General features: G+C 44.8%; 1 protein-coding gene across 11 annotated transcripts in view; it reads right to left on the bottom strand.

Moving 5' to 3' along the window:
- Positions 1 to 18,670, bottom strand: part of LOC144142805 (uncharacterized) — a 36,613-nt gene extending 17,943 nt beyond the window's left edge. For 3 of the 11 annotated variants that reach the window (XM_077674571.1, XM_077674568.1, XM_077674566.1), the window contains exons 1-3: positions 18,478 to 18,647; positions 11,234 to 11,444; positions 5,528 to 5,611 (exon numbers count right to left, since the gene is read on the bottom strand). In XM_077674571.1, the coding sequence (XP_077530697.1) occupies positions 5,528 to 5,611; positions 11,234 to 11,444; positions 18,478 to 18,509 (327 nt within the window). In that variant the 5' untranslated portion in view covers positions 18,510 to 18,647. Of the gene's footprint in view, positions 1 to 5,527; positions 5,612 to 11,233; positions 11,445 to 18,477 lie in introns of all 11 variants that reach the window. The other 8 variants (XM_077674564.1, XM_077674562.1, XM_077674572.1 and 5 more) reach the window with 6 other exon arrangements.
- Positions 18,671 to 23,330: the final 4,660 nt, after the last annotated feature.

Here is a 23,330-nt window from a genome sequence, read left to right on the forward strand (position 1 = left end):
CCCGGACGAAGTCCGGCACTTGGTTCTCCAACTCGGGGTGCACCACTTGACGTCCACGGAACGATCGGTTTCGGGGGTTGCACGCGCACAGCTTAGCTTTCTGGCTCCGCCAGTACCGCACACTTTTCTCCGAAAAGCCTAACTGGTGTTGCGCCGCCATATTCCCATTCTGCTCGGTGACTCAGTCGCCGCCAGCTTAAACGCCGCGGTGAACTGGCGTCGACTGCCGCCACTAATCTCGGAACAGAGACGTACAGAAATGTACGCACGCACGCACAATAGATGAGTAAAAGACGAAAAACTAGAGAAAAGCGAAATCAAATAAAGGCCGGATAGTGCAAGAGAGCAGTCCAACACTACCGACACGACTGGCGATGGCGACGGACTACGCTTGCACATTGTTGCCAGACAACGATTTACATTCTGCCAATGACCGCTATATAAGACGAGGGGTGACTTTTGTGGGGATTTTTTTGGAAAAAAACTCGACCTATATTCCGGTTTACACGGTAATTACGAATCTACTGTTCAGTAGGAGCTGACCACGGCGCAATGCCGATATCATGAACCTCAACTGATTGTTGCTAGTTTTTGGTGCCGCAAGCCAAACAAAAAACCAATAGCGCGAAGAAATTACTTGTAAAATGGTGCGGAATGGGAATAACATGAGATAGTCGAAGTAAAGGTAATGGTTTAACAGATCAATTACAAACGATATGGCAAGTGTGTAAGGCCCGCTTGCGGAGTAAAAAGAGTAGTTTGAAAGACAAATAAGAGGAATGGTGTGTACGAGAGTTTGTGATTAGTTATGATAAAAAGTTAGCTGAAATAACTTTTCTCCTATAAATACTTCAAACCGCCCTTACCTGAGAACATTGTATGATCAGTTAAAAGGTAAAATGCGTGTAGTTGAATTTTTTTATATTCAGCTCGGTAACCTTTATTGGTCGTAGGCTGTCGAGTGGTTTTCATTAGATACCCTTCTGAAAAGTTCCGTATATACGGAAATATGGGAATACTGAGTACTTTCGTAGAATGACCCAAAGCCGCAACAAAACACGATTTCTTTTTGAAAAACACACTTGAACGAAATAGTGCATACTTATCCAAAAATTTGACACCAATTTTATGTCTAAGCTTACTAGGACCGCCAAATCATTGACTGTATGAAATCCGTATATACGGAGTATACGGAAAACATACGGAGCGTCATTTTGCTTATTATTGAAGACAAAAACACGAAACCTGTGCCAAACGTTTTTATTGCGCACACTAATGTGATTCCCTGTTTTTATACTAACATCTACTTTCGGTATGCTTGGAGGTGGCATAATCCGTATGAACTCCATATTCCCATAATTCCGTAGACACGGAACGTTTCAGCAGGGTAACAACGTCACTGACAGGTTGACACACAGCGCTCCTGCTAGGCAGGGGTTTTTAAGGTCCAGTGAGCAGATGAGTGTGCTCGCCTGAGCGGCGTATCCCTAACCTGGGAAAAACGTCTCAAAATTCCTGTTAAGCATGTCATTAATGCATTGTCCTTAGAGGGATTTTATTAGGTGTAGCATGCTTCCTACCTGTTCTCCCGATTGTGCTGGCATGCGTTACGGAGTTGTACAATCTGTGGCTTCTGTCCTGCTAAATTCGGCAGCAGCGGCCCTTTTACTCACCCCATCGCTCCCGGCGATGCCAGAGGGCCCACTAAGAAAGCATATATTTAGCTCCAATTTCCGGGTGTACGCAAACATATATTCAGTAAACAGGGAGATTGGACAACGTGTTTTTTACTAGGCTTTTCGTATGATAGCGTGCAAAGAACACTAAGCGCATGTGTGTGTATCACTGACCAAACAATTCAATGTTCTAAAATGCGGCTGATGAGAAGAATGTCGACGCTTCGGCAATGAAAAGACTGATATCAGAGTTCAGATTGGTGCAGGCTTTAGAGTTGGCTCCGTATGCAAGAAAGCGCGACAGTGGCCGCTTTTGGGGCGTCGCAGCAAAATTGTGCGCGATGGTATTTCTCCAACGCCTACAAAAATCCTTGCGTAGTTGTACTTATTTATACCTTGTTGTCAATTTTGGACAGAAAGGTTTCACGATACGTTGCAGGGACGCCGGTTATGTATAGTCAGTTGTGGAAGTTTCGCCTATGGCTGAGGAGGAGGTGACAAGTGCTCAAGCCAACTCTGGGAAATGGACTGAAATAGACGAATAATTTAAACAGTTTTAGTGACGATACGTCGTTCGTGACAGATTTTTAAAGAATGCGAGCCATTAGAGAACTTTTAAAACACACAGTAGAACCACATTTCTACATTCCTTGATATTAAGTTTTAATTGCTATTGCGTCATGCCAGCGCAGTCCCAAGAAACTGTCAAACACAGCTATTTTTCCAAATCCCCTTCAATACGTCGTCATAACAGGAAATTCCTGCTCTGTACGTTGTAGTTTTGGGGTAGAAATATAAAAAATATAGCCAAAGAAATCAAAGTGCAGAAAAAAAAAGAAATTTCTTAACTACGTAGTCCTCAGCGAGCGCTGCTCTTACGCCACCGACATCCCAGAAAACCCGAGGGTACGGCACAACACCTGGGATTATGATCATCACTTTCACCGTCACAGTATTGGCTACCCTACGCGCAAGGGAAAGCTTGTAGTGCCCGCGACTGTACACGTTGTTGCGGTGCATGCACGAGTTTTCTGAAAGGGAAGTTCTGCTTCTGACTGCCTTTGCCACGGACACCAATGGCGTCAAAAAACGTCAAGCCCTCTCGCTTAAAGACGGACTCGACCTTCTGCGCGTAGTTGACAATGAACCGACATGGAAGAAGATAAGTATCGCAAAATTTTTTCGACTGCACTGTTGTCTGTGAACTCTTTTGTAGAACCAAATTTAAGTGGACGTTTTACGAAGGTATGTGAGCCAATTTGGCTATTAGGAACGCCACAAGGCAACTTAACGAAGAAGGAAATAAAAAAAAACATTTGCGAGATGTTTCCATGCCTTAAAAATGCTACAGTCCATTTGTGCTTGGCCCATTGCTTACGCATTTTTTTATGCTTACGCTCATGTCATTATTTACTACGCTTCCAGCCACTACGTGTCTTTCTTCCGTCTGAAGAACAAAAAACGTGGTTCTACTGTACGAAGTCAACGTACATGTGGTGATGCCCTCTGCACCATGTGTCCCAATGCAAATTCAGTGGAATCTCGCTGATACGATTAGGGATATTACTTTTTTCGAACTAATACCTATTTCTTTTCGTTCCCGGCCAAAGTTTCTTAGAAGCAATGCATTTCGATCGTCGGCTTTCAGCCAATAAAAGCTCGCTGAAAGTGGACACATTGAAACAGACATAAAATGCACCGAACTGGGAGTTCCGCCTCAGGTGCCAGGGAGGAAGAAAACTTTCTCATGTGGACAGCAATGGGAAGGGCCGTCACCCACACCTTCTTGATTAGGAGAAGGCCGGGCCTTTATTAACACCTCCTGCCCACCTCAGCCACTGAGGCGAAGCCATCCAGGCCCGCGCCGGCTGTCGATGTAGCTCAGTGCGGATGCGTGTTCCTCGCTAGCGATTTCCTTTATGCTGCTTGTCGATTTTGTTAATTTCTGTCGGAGCGCCCTCTTCCTTTTTAATGTGGCACCCGGAGGAACCTTGCGCGCTGTAGTTTTCCAAATGCACAGAACCATTATTCGCCGCGACGGCTGCTGTAAGCCTTACTCCAAATTTTTGTTTATTCATTGCTCGGCACAATATAAAACTACAGAAATCATTGAAGAGACTTCGATAGCACGCCTCCAGGACCTATGCGTGAGCTAACCGGCCGCTGGTATCTGCGAAAGAGCTATAAAAAATGGTGGCGTCAACCACAGTCAGTGCCTCGTGTTCCCTCTTCTCTACATCCTTGTGTGAAGTATTGTGCGCATAAACGATGGTGCTTTGTTTTTTTTTGTATGCGGTAATGCCACGCCTACGTGTATGAATTCGTGCCTTTATCGGAAACTCATTTTTAGGTTAGCGATTTTGCTGCTACATTGGTCTGTGGTTGTCCCCCGCGTTGGGACTACACGAAACTATTGACCACAGAAAGGACAGGTGCCATACAATGTATTCTTGCTTTTAGTAGGGACTGCTTGAAGAGGAAACGTAGAATGCAGGCGTTTCACAGAACTTGTGTTCAGCTATACGATGTGAACATTCTGGAATTATTCTCCAGGCAACAACACACTTGCCCTGGTGATCGTTTATCTGCACCAATTATACCTTTTGTTTTTATAAAAGAGAAAAGAGATTATTGTTGTATCTACAAAGTTTGCGGAGATTCGGCGTTACTTGTTAGAATGCCATTAGTAGACTATTTGAGGTGTCCGATTTAGATAAAACTTGTTGCCGTAGGTGACACCAATACGAGAACAGCAAACATCAACTTACTGTGCCTTAAAAATAATTCAAAGAGATATAAACAAAAAATTAAAGACCTGTTTTCTTTGCTGCAAATGCGGTCAGAACACTTCTGCAACTCTTGCCATGTAAATACCTCTCTCCTTTACAGCCTACCCTCACGAGATTAGCCTCCCACAATAAACACGGTGCACCTGTGCTGAAGTCATTTGAATTTTGCCCCGTTCCGCTGCTCCCATTCCATCTACTGGAACCTTTTATTATTGTTGGACAGAGTCCCTAGAATGCCACTGCGATCGCTAAGACCGGCTGGGCGTTTCTTGTATTTTTTGGTCAAACATTGTTTTCAAAGCATATTTTATAATTCGCAAGCAGCAGTATGAAACACGCCTGTATTTTCTATAAAGGCCACTGCACATACCACTTTTGTGTTGATACTTTGCGTGAAATGTTATGCCTGATGCTTTCCTTTTGCTCAGCAGCGTTGACAAGTACGCAGTGTGTTCCAAGAGTTACTTTTTAGGAAGTTCTGCAATGTACACTTTTTCTTCAAAAATTCATTTAATTTTAACCGGGTGGCTTTATTGTGCAGTACACATGTATACAGATATCCATACCAATTGTTTTCTATTTATTGCCCCAAGCAAGACCATTGTATTTAGAAACCTTAGTAATATTCGTATATTATTCCTCTGTGCACCCATATTCTGCTTGCATTTAGCGATGTACCGTGCTACTTACAGCACCACCTCGAAAGACGTCAGTGCCTGCTTATGTTACAAAAAACAAAATCTCCTTTCGTTCCTCTAAGCCCATTGATCTAATCTTCTCACCCCAATAAACAGTGCCGTCATTATCCCTGTTCAACCTCGTGTTGAGAATATCAACATTTTGTTTCCCGGTTATAAAATGTCCACTGCTTTTACCTTGCTTATAATTTACGTAGCCTAACAAAGGCGGTTTTTTTTAGAATCCTGTAAAATCCTGCATCATCAGTGGCAAGCACCAACTATTGAACAGTGTTACCATTACCAAAAGGAGCATTCTTTATGGTGAAATACCCACAGAGTCTGACCATAGAAAAGGATGACATCAATAATTAACGCTTCTTACCGTAACCTGCTCCCACTGGAAGAGTCTGCAACATGCGGGGCATTGGATGGATGCATGCTTCAAAGAAGCGTTGGGGACTTCGTGCTTCAAGAGATAAAACAATCACAGCACGGTGAATCAGAGCAGGGTAGAGAATATGTGCTACGTGAATGCCAGCTTTCCCTTGCGTCCCGTAAATAACTGTACGTAACAATAAGTTTTCACGAGAGGTGAATGAACAGAAACGTTGTTTACCACAACGTTTAAGCAACATTAATGCACGAGATGACATGTAAAGGTTTCACTACTCCCGAAGATTATACAATGCAAATTTTGAATATGGTCTCAAAACGTGTACCTGTGCTGCGAATAATTTAACGTACAGGTGCTCTTCAACCTGTCCAGAACTGTCCAGCATAAACTTGTTCTAGTAATTCACCTTCCCGTAAAAGGATCACGGGATTAAAAAATCAATGTGTGAACGCTAACAAGCTATATGACTTATTCGCACCTTTGTGCTACTAACATTAGGACCAAAGAAGTTTCTTTATCAGGTGAGCGCATAGAGCTACCTTTTAGGCCCACGGTGAGAACCAGAAACATAAGTGATATATGTCACAAATGACAGACCAGGATTGGCAATATATGCAGCTGATTACGTGTGAATTCCATTTGATTGTGAATTGGAATGAAGAAGAATATACCAGTTAATCCCAAAGCTTCAAAGTAAGTGGAGCTAAAAAGAATAGGTAGATTATAATGATGTGTTTTTTGTAGAAATGGTATTCACACCAGCGGAGGTGTATTTAGAGGTTTGCTGTGCACAACCTAAGCCATCGCTAAAAGTTTTTAAATGGGGGCTGCAGCCCACACTATTTTCAAAAGATGCGCCGTAACTAGTCCTTAGAACTGCCCCAGTGTTGTACTTGAACTGACCCAATTCTGCGCGTATAGTTGTCATTCGACAGCTAAACAGATCGCACTGACACGTTTTAACCGCGCCAGCAAGAGGTGCACGATTTCCTGCACAAGGACGGCCTATAAAGCTATGGCTGCTGCTCCCTGCTTACGTAAACCGGCCTTCACAAAAGTGACTCTATATATTTACGCCTTATTTTTATGATACAGAGGGGTGTAATAAGTACGATACGCAAATCAAGGCGAAGACGCTTAACAAAGTGGGCGCACGCTTTTTTTTCTGTAGGCGATCATGGTGAATGACATCATAGGGCTAAGAAAATGTTAAGTGGGAGTGGCATGCCTCTACAAAATTGTTGCTTAAGTTTTGTTTCGTAATAAACCATAGTCTTTTGTAAATGACCGAAGAACACTGCCGTAACTTGGTGGCTCTGTCGATTCCTAGGAATCTGTTCTCTAAGACTACTGATATGGACGCAAGTGGCCTGCCTGTTCACATTTAGACTTAGGGAAGTTGTGCAATGGGTTCCTAGAAAATCATAACAGATTGAGACCATAGATGAATGCAATGCCCTACGGGTAAGTAGTTTCTACTCGCCGAAGTTTCTACACACAGATTTCATATTTATCACACTGCACCCTGCTGTCACAAAAATTGTCAATAGAACTAGGAACTGAAATGGCATGATGTTCACACTCGTTGCAACTTCAAGGCAGTAGTCCCCAGCAAACCTCCAGGTGTCCGTAATTCAAGTCCCTGGTATTTCCTATTCAGCAGGTATGGAGGCTGCAGCGAATGACGGCAAATGTGAATAGAATGTCATTAAAAGAAAATAGCTGTGGTTCCCGTCACTACCTAACTACGGAACACTTCATTGATCCCAATGGCTCTAGAACATCAGTTGGAAAAGTATAATGCATCAAGTTATCATGAATAAGAAAACCGAGGAGGGCATATGAAAGCGTTATGTCCGGTCATAAGCACTCTTCATTAGGCAGTCACAAAATGGCCGGCGGAAATGAACGCGATGCTAGAGCTTTCGCCCCCCCCCATAAAGCTACAATTAAGGTTCTGAAGAAATATTGGACATGCCATTTTAATAAGCGTGTTATGCAGACAACTGTGCTCCGTATCGGAATACAAATACCGTTACATTCCTGTTACATTATCACTAGGGTTCTGGGTTTTCAAAAAATCTGATAAAATCCGAAAAACACTCGCCGGTAAAAGTTTGGCCAATTCGGATTTATCCGAAAAACTTCGGATTCATGGACCGCTGCCTCTGAAAACCAGACTACACTTTATCTTTCCCTGGCATTCTGGAACAACTTTTCCTGTTCAATTTTCACGTTTCAACTTTTGTTCCTTCCACTTACGTTCAAAAGCTTCACAAAGGGAGTCACTTTGGACCCTTTTAATAAAAAAATCTCTCTCCCTACAACAATAGTCGAACCAAGGTCAAACACTTCTCACCTTCCCTGCCACTCCACTTCAGGCCTTTTCCCAGATATGTTCTTTTCATAGAATTTCATTCACCCTTCTCTGACCCCATTTCTCTAAAGATTGAACGTTCGAGTAAGCACAAAGAAACAAGGATGAACGAAGTGGACGGGACGCGGCGCGACTATTAACTTGTTTATTTTCACAGTGACGCCCGATTTTATACGGGATGGTACACTGCGAATGAAAGAAAAAGGGGAAGATGAGGAGCGGAAGAAAATAAGATAAAAAATAATTACTAAAAAGTGGAGGATGACAGTTGAAACACCCGCGTTAAAAAGGCAATTCAGGAAGGCAAAAACTAGGATGGGATATAATATTCAGTTCTTTCTTTGTCAGTGTTATATAAGCTGTGCTAATGCATTTTTCTTTCAATGAAACAATCTGGTAGGCCTCGATGATTTCTCTGGTTGGCTGATACTCGTGTCGGTCTAGAATGCCGTTCTTATCAAAATATGGCCTAAATTCACAATCTTATTCGGTTGTGTTCGATATTCGTTTCCTCTATTCTACTCCTTTATCATGTGGAAGACAGTACGTCGGTACGTCAGGTCGTTGCTTGAAGGATCGACTTAGAGAGGATAGGAAAAATGTAGAAAAGACGAGTAAGGGACATCTGGGCATACAATGCAGAGATTGCAAATATAGGCCACACTTTGTAACACCAGCATTGTAGGCCGACACGAAAATAGGCTAACAAAAGAAATCATCGAGGCCTACAAGATTGCTTCATTGAAAGACAAATGCGTTATAGCACAGCTTCCATAGCGCTGACAAAGAAGGAACTGAAATTCTTACCCAGTCACAATTTGTTGCCTTCCTAAAGTGCCTTTTTTACGCCGGTGTTTGAACTGTCATCCTCCACTTTTTCGTTTTTAGTGTTTATTGTATGTACTTGTGCTCCTGCGCTTCCCTTCTTTTCGTTCGTTCAGAGTGCACCATCCCGTATAAAATCGGGCGTGACAGCGAAAAGGCCAGTTCATTCCAACATAGCCACGGCATGGGCAGGAAGCGAAAGCTCCATGCTAATTACGCCAAACATTATCCAGATTTTGAAGCAACTTCCAGCAATGACCTCGTCGTCTGCAATTTGTGCCGCGTGCAAGTAAGTACGGCTAATGAAATAGGAGCCCTCGGCATCGCGGACCCCGAGAGTTGAAATCGGCATATCCAGCTGAAAAAAAAAACTCGTCTCGAGGCAGGTGAGTGAATTTATTGTAACTGTACTTATTTTGGACAAAATAATTTGTATCGTTAAAAGCTCACCTCAATGCGATGCCTATGAAAGGCTGCTTTGTTAAATTATAAAAACATATGGTTCTATATTTAGGTTAGTCGTCTCACCAAAGCTCGATGAAGGATTGCTTGACAAGAAGGAAGAGTCGCCGGGAGGACGCTGATGATATTAAGCACAAGTTCTGCCGAGCGTTTTGCCAAGCAGTGGTTCCGATCCATCAGGCAGATGGGCCGCTTGGCAGCGTGTTCCGGCACAAGTGCCCAGCGGCACGGACAATGCCATCAAACACTCAAATGTACGGAAAATACCTACCAGAGGTCTACGAGCATGACCTCGAGACAATTGAGTAAGCAATCAAGAACCGCCCGATATCTATAACCATCGACGAAACGCCAGAGCTCCGTGGTAGGACAGCCGTGGCGGTGTTAGTGACATTCTACGACGACGAGGTACCTGGCCTTCGGACCTTGATGGCAGATTAGCACGTTCTACTGCAGTGCAATGCCGTGTCTCTTGGAATGCTGATACAAGAGGTCCGTCAAAAACTTGCCAAGTTCCTCAGTGTCGTTTGTGTCCTGTGCTCGTATTCGGCTTCCTGCATGCAGAACCTCCACAGGAACACGCAGCAGTCACGCACAGAATTCCGTGCTCCGCATTAAAAAAATCCCTGCCATCTTCTGAACAATATCCTTGAGGAGAGACTGAAGATAGATTGCTTCAGGAAAGCTTACGACTTCGTTCTGCTTTTCCCAGCCCTTTTGAAGAGCTCCAGAAAACTTCGCCGTACGTTTGGTTCCGTCTGTGCGAGCATGAACTTAGCTGAAATGCTTATCGACTGTCACCCCGTCCAAATGATTTTCGTTTCACGAAGCTCTTGTTGACGTCCTCGACAACTGGCGTGCTATTGTGGCGTTTCTAAAGAGCGAAGAAGTAAAAGAGAAGAAGTGTGACAAGCTGAAAGCGTTTGTGATGACACCTAGCTCTCTGCTTGACCTGCTTGTTAAGCTCAACATTCTTAAAAAAAACCTCGAACGAAGTGCTCTCAATAATCAAGCAACTGCAACCTGAATCTACATTGCTGCATGAGGTCTATTCCACACTTGCTGTGCGCCTGAAGGCACTGCTAAGCCAATAGACCAGCGCCTCAGTCACGAGTTTTTGCGGGGAAGTCGACTGCATGTTCGACATTGCTGACGAGGAGAAGCGCTTCTACGCAGTTAACCGCTTCTATGAGTACTACGGTGCTCTAGCCGGGAAGTGGAACCAGTTCGTCCATCGAAATATTGCGGACGACTTGCAATAGATCATCGATTCGTTTTGGTATTGGGTGCAGATTGTCAACCTGAACGTGAAGGCAGAACTATCTCACCTGTTCCAGATGTAAAAGTACTTGTTCACACTGGTCGTGCAGCGAGGGCATGATATTACCCAGCCAGAGAGTTCCTGGCGTATCAGGCCTACGTTCTGAAGGAAATTGTGGAGCCGCTACAGTTTTGGCGGATGCATGCACGAGATTGGCCCACTCTTTCAATTTGCGCACTGAATTTGCTAGGTCCTCCCATATCCAGTGCGAATGTTGTAAGAGCCTTCTTAATGTTTCGCGTGGTCAGTCGGACCGAGCGTGTTGCGGCGACAGACACTTACATCGGAAAATATTCCTGCATATACTACAACAAGTGGTAAATAGATGTCACCACCAATGTTGTAAATATTGATTCTGCAATTAAAATGTATCTGCTGTTTGATTTCTTTTACTGTTATACATGGCATTTCTTAAAAATCAATACTGTACGACCCAGATAATTAAAAAAAACTCCGAATTCGGTGTACCCTGAAAGGATGCTCTGAAGAAGTCTGAATGTGCAAAAAAATAAACTCAGAAATTCTTTCTGGGTAGGTGGTGAGTCTTTGTGCAGGTGACAACACATTTCAAAAATATGGGCCAAGTGAGTCTCCTCATCCGGCATTATATCGAAGTACGAGTCGAGGTTTTGTGACAGAAACAGCTCATTTTCTCACCAGCGCTCTTTGGTAGGCAAGAATGTTATGCTCTACTTTAAAAACAACGCACCTTTGTGATTTCGGTCGTAATGTTGCCGGGCACACTCAGGTAGTATCCGGAATATATGGCGCAGTGTGAGCAGATGTTGTGCTGGCCATTATACTTGTAGAAACTCTCTGGTACAAAACCGCACTTCTCACACTTCACGAAGTTTTCGTGAGCCCAGCTGTAAATCTTGGCCAGAACTTTGCCGTTTGGAGAAATCAATGCCACCACGTTGCTGAAAAAGAATTGAAACATCATCACTACTATAATCCTCACCATTACTGTTATCGTACCCACGACCATCATCATCCTTATACTAAGAGTCCTATCTTGCGTCCCGCGCAGTACGAAGGCTTCTACAATCAACTTCGAAGCGCTTATATCCTTACCTTTCAGCATTCATTACTTCATCATGCATCTTTGAGGACATTTTTTCATCTAGCTGTGTGTCTTCACTACTTCGTGTCCACTCTCCAGGACTCAATTTTGTTATCCTGATGGTCTAACCGTTGTCAGTGAAACGTGCGGTGCGGTGACATGAGAACTTTCCCAATTTGAGAAAGGGCGTATTTTAACAAACTTCACAAGTATTAAAACGCTTGGACCTGCACTTAGCGTAACTCATATTATGGCTTTTCCTGTGGCTCTGACACGCGAGCGGAAGCTATGTTTTCTGCAGGCGTTGGAAAATCCTCTTGTTTCTGCCACGTCAGCCCGCACCGGGGTACACATTGTGGGAATTCGTTTTCTTTTATTACCAGAAAAAGCCGGCCGTACCTTTATAATGCTTGCGGAAGGCACCTGAGACCAAGGCACGCACAGGGAAAGGACGTAAACTTTTTAGTATATGAACTCAAAACGAGCGAGTGTTACAAAGCTCCAATTTCCATGCATTGATGTACACAGCCCAACATGTAAAATTTCTGAGAAAAAGTATTTAATCCCTACGAAAGAAGTGTGAAAAATTCTGAATTCTTTCATTTTATTGATAATGAAACAGCAGAAGCTTATTATAGAAGGAGTTGACAGTAATACACTAATCGTAAAGTGTTCTCGGTTGTGTACAATATTGATTCACTTTCTTTTACACTGAACAAAAACTAGAAATGTTTCCTGTTCACAAGTCCATCCTATTCATTTCCCTGCATAAACTCAGTGCAACAAAAGAAAATGTTTCCACAATTTCCATCGGTTGCTGTTATGGACATTAATAGCGAAGTTGGTTGCTGTAATTATGAAGAAGCAAAAATTTTCCTTTGAGCCAATAATTCTATGGGGCAAATTTGTGTTATTGTCAGAAAAAGAGTTAGAAATGCCGAAGGCACAAAAAATATCCCACATTTGGAATTAAGACGCGAAAAAACTGCGGAGCTGGCTGCCTTGACTTGCTTTACCATGGCTTCTCTGAATTCTGCCCCTTTCTTTGAAAAATGACGGGTGAAAAGCAAAGACTGCATCCTGTAAACTCAGAAAAAGTAATGTCCACAATATATCCTCGTTAAGTCCAAAATTCAAACTGCCAAATTCGAGAGCCAAAGTACAGTTAAACGTTGCCAATTCTCAAAACCGACGCCCGCGCTACGAACCAAAACTATACGCTAAGTCAACCGAATGCGATAATAGCGAAATCGAACACACGCAGTTCTGATAACGCGAGGGGCCCATGTTTGATTCAGATTACGGGAACCGGTTTCTTCGTGTGACCCACGTTCGCGACACCTTCTCGTTTGCTCGGTGTCTCATCCAAACTCCCCTCACACTTCATGAACTAGCGTTTTGGGCCTCTCCACTTTCTGGAGTGGAGTTTTCTTCTGACTTCGAGCACGGCGAGAGGAAAACTTTAGCATCTCCGCTAATAAAAAGTGGAAAGTAATTCACCTGTAAAGTATGGAAAACTTGTGAAAATTTGATATTAAAACCAATGGTCCTCGGACAACAAGCCGATACACTACGACTCAAAAGCCCTAGCTGTCAGATGGGGTACAAGACTTGGTTGCTTCTGACTTGAAAATCTTCCGAACGCGATGCACTCAGGTTGGCATGCATTATGTTTTATGGTGGTCGCACTTACTTATTCTTAACAATTCGCTAACCCCGCCTTAAATCTGTCTACGAGAAAAACAAAGCAATAATATAAGTAGCCCGTGCCGATGACACCTGCCTAGAGAGGTCCACGGCCATTATTCCATTTCTCATTACGCGGTGACTTCAACACCACCAACTGAATTTCTCACGATCACTGAGTGGGAGCAGGGAGAGACCAAATCAGCTGCCGACGAAGGTTCACGGACGATACATATTGGAACTGGCCACGACGTCGACTTCCTCAATTGAAAGAGCCCTCTGTGGCGTGAAATTATTGTATTGTTCTCAAATTTATAACTCATGTGAGAAAATTTGGTATCCTGATTTTTTGTGTTTGCTTCTAGGCTTTGTAAAGAGTGCATACAGTCTCTCATTGAAATTTTTTTTAGAGTTTTTGCATCCTTCGGGGTGGTGTTTCGGTAGCCTAGAGAGACCTTTTTATGTCATTTTTCTTTACAGCGCATTTCGCGAGCTAAGACGATATGTAAATTTCTGTGATCGACTACCACCTCCCGATAATGCCAAGTTTTAGCTCGAAGTATTGAACATATTGTGAGAGTCCTTCAACTCTGATATTGTGCTTGGGCAGGCTACCGAACTAGTTACCTTTGGCCCTGCCCGATGATAATAGGATCCTGTTAAGAAACGCCTGTTGGTATAAAACGCCTCCAAGTGAGTCTTTTTGCAGCGAAGATGTCTGTAGCCACCCTGGCAAATTTTCTCCGTCCGTGCGTCTACACCGTAGCATCGACAAAGGAAACGTGAATGTGTTTATTCCCTGGTTCATTCCGAGTAAGCGATGGAGAGAAGGGAACAAAGGAAACAGTGAGGCCGCGCGGGACGCTTACGGCGCTATCCACTCGCAAAAAATAATGTATGGGTTGACAAATTTTATCTTAAATCCGCGATTTGCGTGTTCGCGCTCCGGCGCCGAGCAGTGCTGTATGTTGGCTGGTCCAATTGACTTTTCCCATGCCAAGAATAGATCTTGTAGGGGCGACATCGAGAAGCACAATTGTTAATTTTTCGACCACGGTTGCTGGTGGTGCTGTTCTGTGTTAAAGCGAATTTTTTCTTAGCGGAACCGATGGTGTTCTGTCTAAAAATATTGCAATATTCCCTTGGCTCGGTTGGTCTACCAGTCTCTCTAGACCATCAAGATCTCTGAAAACACAGCGCGTCCGTGCAACTGGGTTTCCATTCCATCAGAACGGTTACGTGAAAATTGCCAAAAAAGGACAGGTTCTAGATCAGACAGTACACGCATTTATCATGAAAAAGGAATACAAAGATATATCCTTATCTTATCTACCACGTATTTCGATTTAAACACAGTGATATTGTTCATAGATGCATTTTTCAAGTTCTTGAAAAATCGTCGCATGGGTTTGTTATTCGTTAGCGATTTGAGTCTTTAAAGATTTGACGATCGACTAGAAGCACTTTCATATTTCGCCATTCTCCCGATTTCATAAGGAAGGGATGGTAAGGTTGCATTGCTAAGTGCGGAGCACGCCCATGACGATAGTCTACAAGGACTGGTTTGCATGCAGAACGTGCTTCCCTTATTAAGATCATCCGCTCTATGTGTGCGCTGTTTCATTTGCACCTATGCTTTCACCAAATAAATTTGGCGCTGAGAATGCAGGTTTTCAGCAAGAAGAGAATGATGAAGGACTTCAGCGTCACGCCATTGAGAAGTTGCTCGCCGTGAACCTGGCCAAGCACCGACTTTTCCCCCCGGCCAGAACATCATGGTGCATGAACCATTGAATAACCGGCATCTCCAAAGGGACTACACGTTGTGAATATGGTAGGATCAATAGGAAAGATTTTGGGGGCAAAACAACTTTCTTTTTGCTGATCTATTGTCTAAGGTACGAATAACTTCCTCCCGAGGGCAAATTAAATATCTTGTGCAATGAACAGTGGTGTTGTAAAAGTTACACATACAAGCTGTTTATTCTCTTAGTCAGTGCCGTGCAACACAGAAAGGCTAAGAAGCAATAGCTGCCACCCCGGGAGTATTTGTGGTGGCGTTAGAATGAGCCGACTAGGTTCATGGGCACGTTTAGTTCGGCGCCCCCATGCCAACGCTTACGAGAATACGCTGGGCACTAACGTAATGCCCCCGCGAGTATCCGTTCTGTGATAACCTCTGGTATTTCAACCATTATCGCATCGCTGCACATTCGGCATCATACCATATGACATACCTTGAGGACACAGGCAAAATTCTCTTTGAACACACGAAATTCAGCCCATAAACGTCGTAAAGAAAGCCGGCACGGGGTGGGTACTAAACTGGTTCTGCCTCTCCCTGTAATGAGCAGTGTCGACATGTTTTTTAAGGAACACTCTAGGCAGCATGACAGTGTTTGCGGGCCTCTGACTTGTCTGTCTTTTCGTCAGCGTGATGCTCCAAAATGCTGCTGCAGATTCTGCTGTAGAAGGTGGTGAAGGAATCATCAACCACACGCCACCCTTGTCACAAAAAACAAAAATCTTCGGAGAATTGTACACTAATGCGTAGCACTCTGATGCCGCTTGAGTAGAGTAGAGGTTCTTTACAGCCAACTTTAATAGCGGGTAGAGGAAAACGTTGTAAGATTTTATTCTTTCCAACCTTTTGTTTCTTTTCGCCAATGATACAAATTGATGCCATTTTAGCATGAAGTGTCTTTGCTTCGCTGGTTATGATTTTTACGAAGATGCAAAATTTACTGCAAAGTTCGTCCGTTGACGGTACTTTTTATTCCTACTTCTAGCGTTCTTTTGCGTACTTCTTGTGTGTATTATTCAGTTTTGAAAGGAGATGTACGAGATTCATATTTTTTATTTGTCCTTGTTGTTAAAATGTTCGTATTTTCTTTTTCGGATGCTTGTTTGAGAATTATGGCCGACCAATTTTCTCCGTTTACGCTATTATTACGATTAAATGTGGAACTTCTGCCAAATCTGCATCTATGTGGAAATGCAGGCCGTAACACTGTCTCGGCTGTTAAGGTGGAATGCAAAGAATGTTACGCATTAAAATAACAGCGCACCCACACTGTTCACAAAAAGACGCAAGCTGCAGACTACCGGCTTCAGAAATGCGAAGCGGAGCAAGATTTCTATCACATAATCCCTTGTATCATCCGGCGGTGACGTTCATTCATAATAAATATATACTTTAATTCTTACCCACGCACTTTCTAACAGTACCGGTATGCGCAAGCTGTGCAGCTCCGTTTACTAGACTAGAGTAGTAGTATGCACCATGAGGGTTTTCACTCGCACAATTTATGCAAACACAATAGCTTCGTTCGCCACTATGTACCGCCACTCAAATTATTAATAATATAATGGGAGCGATGACCGATAGGCATGTCAGCGCCTTATCACAGTGTTCAGCAGCGAAATAGACGAGAGTACACGCACGCGCATAGGGCTATCTGCTGCATGAGTGTCGTTTGCTACGCCGTTTTCTTGAGAGTGGTGCACCCCCTGCCGCTGCATCTGAATGACTTTGTTCCCCACACGGCTTAGCTACCTTTGACGGTAGCAAAACGGCGTCGCAGGATAAAAAAAAGAGGGAGTGTGTTACGCTTAGAAGAAAGGCGGAGCAGACGACGCTCTCACAACAGATAGTTCTATGCGGGTGCGCGTACCCTCTCCAATTTTGTCTGTGAACACCGTGACAAGGCGCTGACATCTCGATTGGTAGTCGCTCCCGCTATATTATTAAAAATTTGGGAGGCCGTACATTTCACTGCTGGACTGTAAGGTTACAGAGCAGGTTCAATGCTGCGTATGAGCAAATTTATGCGAAAAAGATACGGTGCAATCAAGCGTTCGGATGTCTCTCAGTTCTAATGAATAGAGAGGTGTAATCTTAGACCGACACGCACTAAAACCAAGCAACCTAGCATGCGCTGTCAAATTTTCAGCATTGGGGCAGAATTTTATATGCGGTTCGCGGCCGGCAAATGATTATTCAAGACATATAGCGGTGAACGCTGTTGTTGCTGTACGAGCCCAGAAAGTAGGCGATGGGTACACGGAAGTGTACCAAACAATTGAGGCGGCAAGCTAAACAAATGCTTGCATACTGACCGACGGTCTTTGGTATATCAAGGTTGACATCCACTTTTGCCTCCCACTTTTAACGCGCACAAATTGCCCTTTTTCAACTTGGTTGCGTGCACGGAAAGCCATGTGCTATATTAGTATTTATATGTATCATGATTCAACCTTCTTCAGTGCGTATGAAGGGGTGCGATCATGCCGGCATCCCGTATAACAAGCATTAGTTCCTAAAAAATCCTATTTAAGAATTCGTTGTATATTTCGTGTGGCTTAAATTAGTTCCTAAAAAATCCTATTTAAGAATTCGTTGTATATTTCGTGTAGCTTAAATACCCGCAACAGCACTAAGACGTTCAAACACAATTTTTTTACCGAAATGATCCAATCCTACCATCACCCAAACAAACTTGCCTCTCGCGACAAACTACATCAACTTATGTCTATCTGCTGCATTCGCCTACCGACACTTCGGTTTTTTCCGCAACCCGAACTTTTCAGCCAATTCGAGTCTGCCTGCAGTTATTCGCGAATGGATAAAATTCGAATGTGTGAATTTCAACACGGCCGCGGCTTTTAAAGGCACAAAAGATAGCAGCGCATTAGAGTAGGGGTTCCAATTGTTCCGTTCGGCGCGATTAGGCGAGAGCCATACGTGGGAAAAAGGAAGTGTAGCATTGCGTTTTATCGAGATGACAAAACGTCGGTGCAAATCCGCCCCTTCCCGAAAACGACGTTTTGCCGGGGTTTACTGTGGGGCTTGGTCAAACGAGAGCTGAGAAATTATTACAGGCTTTATTGTGTTAGACCTTCTTTTATTTATGATGCTGCTGGTCTGATGTAATACTCAGTTCATCAGGGCACCAGACAAGGGTAAAATCAGCTATAAGGTTTCAATGTGATTGGCGTTAAAAAACACGCGACAAATTTCGTGCTTAGCAGTCCCGTTCGGCGCAACAAAAATTCACAACGCGAGCACTTCTAAGTCGGTGGTGTAGAAGTTGAAAAACGTGAAAACATTTGTACTAATTGTTTTTACATTTATGCTAGAAACAGCGGAACACTTGCGCGAGTAATATTATAAAGAAAAGCGGTAAATGTGAAGACAAACGAACCCATGGTAGCTCCATTGCACCTCGCAGGCCATCGTGCTTGCCAGACGGGCGAATTCTGCTGCTACAAGTTTTCTGTACTAACGTGTTCTATCGAGCTGTGCGCATGACCAAATGCCGAAAGTTTTCTTTTTTTCCTAAGGGGGGAGGCAACGTGTGGTCTGTTTTCAAAGCAGTATTAGTCATTTAGGCTGTTTGCAAGTTCATTGTTCTTATCAAAAAATTTCCGCCTCCTGTCTAGCAAATGAGATGTGGCTCAGCATGTAAAAATGCGTCGCTTTGGCCCGATATTAAAGCCAATGCTTTTTTTTTTGAGCCCGTGGCGTAATGTCAAAAATACTGATGCATTTCCGCATAGACTCGTTGGCCAACCGAAAAGCACTGATATGATATCTGGGCACACTGCGTTTGTTTGCGTGAAACCAGGCTTCCGTTATGCCAAAAAGGTTACTTGAAAATTGCGATGAAAAAACGGCTCTGGATTAACACAATACGCGCAGCGATCATGTGTACGGTATACACCTAGATCTCGCGTGGATGTGTTTTCTTAGTACGCGAAAGATCGTCGAATCGGTTCGTTCTTCGTTTTCGATTTCGGTCTTCGAAGGTTCGACGAATAATTTGACGAACTTTCAGCGAAGTTTTGACGCAATTCACCTTTTCCGTTTGTCTCAACTTTTTTTAGGGAGGGATAGTAAATTTTTTTTTGCTGTAAATCTTGTTCGATCTAGAGGCCTTGCCTCAGGCAATGCATACAGCATCGGAGCAAGATATGCAAATTTGTTTCGCTAAGATTTCTGCCAAGGACACGGCTCCATTCAAGGGAGCTCCAGTTATGATTTTTGCTGACCTGAATTTTTTTATAAATTGTAACCGACCAATTCAAGGTCTATGAACGCAGGTTGAGAGTGGAATTGCTTACGCGGCTGTTAAGCTCGATGAGTGCTACGATAATGAGCCATAGCCATCTTTTCGCTGGGCCCGCACTTTCTTTTAAACCGCTGCAACGCCATTAGGCTGACAGAGGTGACTGCTGCAGAAACACAAAATACTACTCCACGTAAGCCAATCCTGCTTCCATCAAGAACGCCACCTTGCCCGGGCCATGGCCTTCCACAAGGCCCATGCTTCGCAACCCACTACGCTGTACATCGACGCAGCGGAATATCCCGACCGTGCAGCCTGCGTCGCCCTAGTCGTGAACTCCCGAGGAGACTCTGTAGCTTCGTGTTCATTCTCCACGCCTCACCCTGAAGTTGGTGAAGAAGTCACCATTGTCCTGGCCTTTACAGCTGCCCCGGCCACCGCAATAATCTCCGACTCGCAGACGGCTCTTCGGAACTTTGCGAGGGGTCGTGTATCCCCCATAACCGCACGTATCCTGCAGACTGCACAGACTCCGCCTGCACATTGTCCACTCCTGATATGGACCCCGGCCCATTCGACCCTTCCGGGTAACGAGCTGGCTAACGAGGTAGCCAGATATTGGTAGCCAGATGCCGAGGTAGCCAGATGCCTCTCCACCTCGGGCGGGAGGGAGGGACTGCCTGGTTACGTATCGGGAAATAACGCAGCACTACCGCATGAATTGGATGCACTTCCTCGGACCCGCTCCCACTTTAAAACGCAGGCAGTGTGTTCACTGGTGTCCACTGCAGAATAACACCTTCCCGCGTCCGGCATTGTGCCATCTCGACTTCCCCACGCGATACTGCCACACGTGCACGTGGCTCGGCGCGCCTTTTGCTTCCCTCAACCATATAGTGGCCGCGTGCCCCTCGAACCCCCCTCCATCTTACTCTGTCCCTGCCCCTTACCACAGTAAAGCAATAGAAGGTTACTCTGCTCAGCCCTGACCAACAAGTTCAAGAGTGTGTGATTCAGCTGGCCGACATCGCCGCTAGGTCCCACGGGCTCCTGGCCGTTGACTAGGGAATGTAGTCTGCCGGTGTGCCCAGCCGGTGCCTCTTTCTTAATAGCACTGGATAAATAAAGTTTTTACCACCACCACCACCGCCACCAAGAAAATGGCGAGCGCTCGCGAGTGCACACCCCGTGGCACCTGCCAAGCGTCCTCACCACACTTTTGTCAAACCAAGCACACCTACTTCGGGAAATTGGCCAAAACTGGGAATAAACTCGAGCCAAAATTAGCAAAAAAAAAACGCCGTAATCCTTTCAACATTTGCTACGAACGATAAAAACACGTCACAACGTACACGCCTCCAAGGTGATCTGCGATGATTAACAATTGCGGAAAAATGAAAGAAGCTGACACTTACAGCAACAAAAATGGAGTAAAGGTGAATGCGGCTGCGAGTAAATTGGCTGCAATCGTAGACTTAAACATTCGCGACTGTTGTAATGGTAGCGTACAGCTTCAGTACCATTAGTTCTTGCGCGTTAGTGTGAGCTTCCTTCATTTTTTCGCCTATATCTATATCTATTTCCCTTATTTTCTGCGCCGACTTTTTGGCAGGTCGTTCGTCAGTATCACGAAGAGGTAAGTGAAGCAAAATTGAACAAGAACTCTAGTTGGGTTGGGCACCATTAGTCTTGGTTAGGTTTGAGTTAGCTTTTGGTTTGGCGTAGTTAAGTTTAGGTTAATCTGCGTTGAAACAGTTATTATAGGTACGCGATGCTGCAGAGCGAACTGCAGACTCTTCCTTGTATCACCACTGCCAACTTGCGGAAATGGCGTAGTGGTAAGAGACCCATCTCCCTACCTAAACACCCAGGTTCTGAAGGGATCAGGCACAATTCGCCCCCGACCTTGCCCGGGCCTTGATTCCTGACTTTGATGCTGTGATGTGTCTTTGATGCTGGTCAATGCCAATTTCGTTCCCCCTTCCGAGCAGTGTGGTCTCACCGCCAACTCATGATGCCATCTCCGGAGCTCTCTTACCGTTTAAAATCGCTGAATTTCTGGCCGCGATCGATCGAGCTAAAGTGGCGACTGCTCTGTGTCGATGCTTTTGGACGATGCTTTTGGACTCCGTAAATCAGGTTTGGGTGTCTGGTAAACTCCCTGAATCCAGGTTTCAGGGAGCTATTGTTCCAATCTAAAAATTCGGGAATCCGCTGCACGAGATTTCCAATTTGCGACCAATCGCTTGACATCTACGCTGTGCAAGCTGTGTGAGCGAATGCTTGCCACAGGTCTTCAGTGGTAGCTTGACACTTTGCAATGGCATAACCCGGCGCAAATCGGATTCAGGCCTCATCTTGGTACTGAAGATGGCTTGCAATACCTGTCTTTTATGGTTTTGGTGAGAGGCCATTATGACTGTGTGCGGACTGTACTAGCTATGGACACACCCATCCAAGGCGTATGACAACGTTAGTCAGGCTGCAATAATACAGGTACTAAGTTGTCTTTGCCGGCGAGGCAAGGTCGCTGAGTTTATCCAAAACTTTCTTGAACAGCTGTCTTTTTACGTATCTATATGTACGTATCTATACCTATATAATTTTACGTATCTATACGCATCAATATCGAACATTTCGGCTCATTTTCACCAGTACGCGGGGAACCACAAGGCTGCTTTGGCTCCGCTACTTTTTAGCATTGTCTTGTTTCCGTTAGCTTCGCAACTTTCCACTATGCAAGACTTGTATTTCCTCATGTACGCAGATGACATTACTGGGTTGACTGTTCATCCGGACCTGTCACGACAAGCATAGTGCCTCCACCAAGCCTTTACAGACTGCCAGTAATGGTGCGAGTGTGCGGGCTCACCCTCCCTCAAGAGTAGACAGCTGCGCTTCCGGTCACGAACGCTTGGGGCCATGGCGCCCATGCATTACGTCCCATCGCTGTGCAGTTGAATGGTCCGCTATTCCCATGATTGGACACCTTCGTGTTCTGGGATTGGATATTGGCTTCAAGGTCAGCGGCTTAGCGGCTCCGATCTACTCAACAGAAAGCCGGGAAAATGTTCCACCGTGTTCGCCGCAGCTCTCAGGAGTCTGGCGGGGCCTGCTCGGCGTTTGCCCGTCTCCTAGTGCGCGCCGTGCTAAAGAAAGTCTGCTGTACCAGACAGTTCCAGCATACGAAGCGAGTGGACAGCGCCGCCATGAGCACCATTACTTGCCTCCCCCACGTCATACTAATCCCAGAGCTCCGAGTAGAAGCTGAGCTAAACAATTTAAATTTACTGATTTGTCAGCGTCGTTCCACACGTCTGCTTAAACGTGGACTGGTTCAAGAGGCAGCAGCTGTCACTGTGTACATGGGCCAGATACCGGATACGATGCCAACATTTGCCGTGCATTCCCAAGCCTGCTTGCAGAACATACTGCCATTCGGGATAGACTGCAGGCGCTTGCTCAGACATTGACTAGTGGGGACAGGCTGAAACTTTATACCGAGCCAACGGCAGCGATTTGGGATTCGCATCACGTTGCGCTTTGTACAAGCCTTGTGGCACGCATTCAAGTGATTATTGACACTTGTCCATGCCCTGTGCGGGTTTTGTGGATTCGGCACGACATGCTTCCTGCACACACAGCTACGGATCGCGCATTCCACAGAGACCTTCCACGGCCACTACTATTTCTTCCAGCACAGCCATATCATAACTGGTGGTGGAAAAGAGAACACTCCGTCGCGCCACGCATGCTTTACTTCTTTCGCGTGTATATGACCCCCCCAGTGTTCTCGCCTGTTGGGAGGAGCTCGGATGAGGAGGCTTCGGGTGGGGGTGGCGTTATCCCCAGCAGTTACCCGCCCCTGACCTGCCCATTATCACGCGCCGTTGGCGGACACTTGCCCTTTCTGTGTGCTTCCTGCGTCAAAAGCTGATTTTGAAAACTTGCTGTGGACTTGTCCTGGTCTTTGAGATGCCCGAAAAAAA

This window comes from Haemaphysalis longicornis, unplaced genomic scaffold, assembly GCF_048455015.1.
Source record: "Haemaphysalis longicornis isolate Haplotype H1 unplaced genomic scaffold, Haemaphysalis longicornis Haplotype H1 scaffold_6, whole genome shotgun sequence".
Classification (NCBI taxonomy): Eukaryota; Metazoa; Arthropoda; class Arachnida; order Ixodida; family Ixodidae; genus Haemaphysalis; species Haemaphysalis longicornis.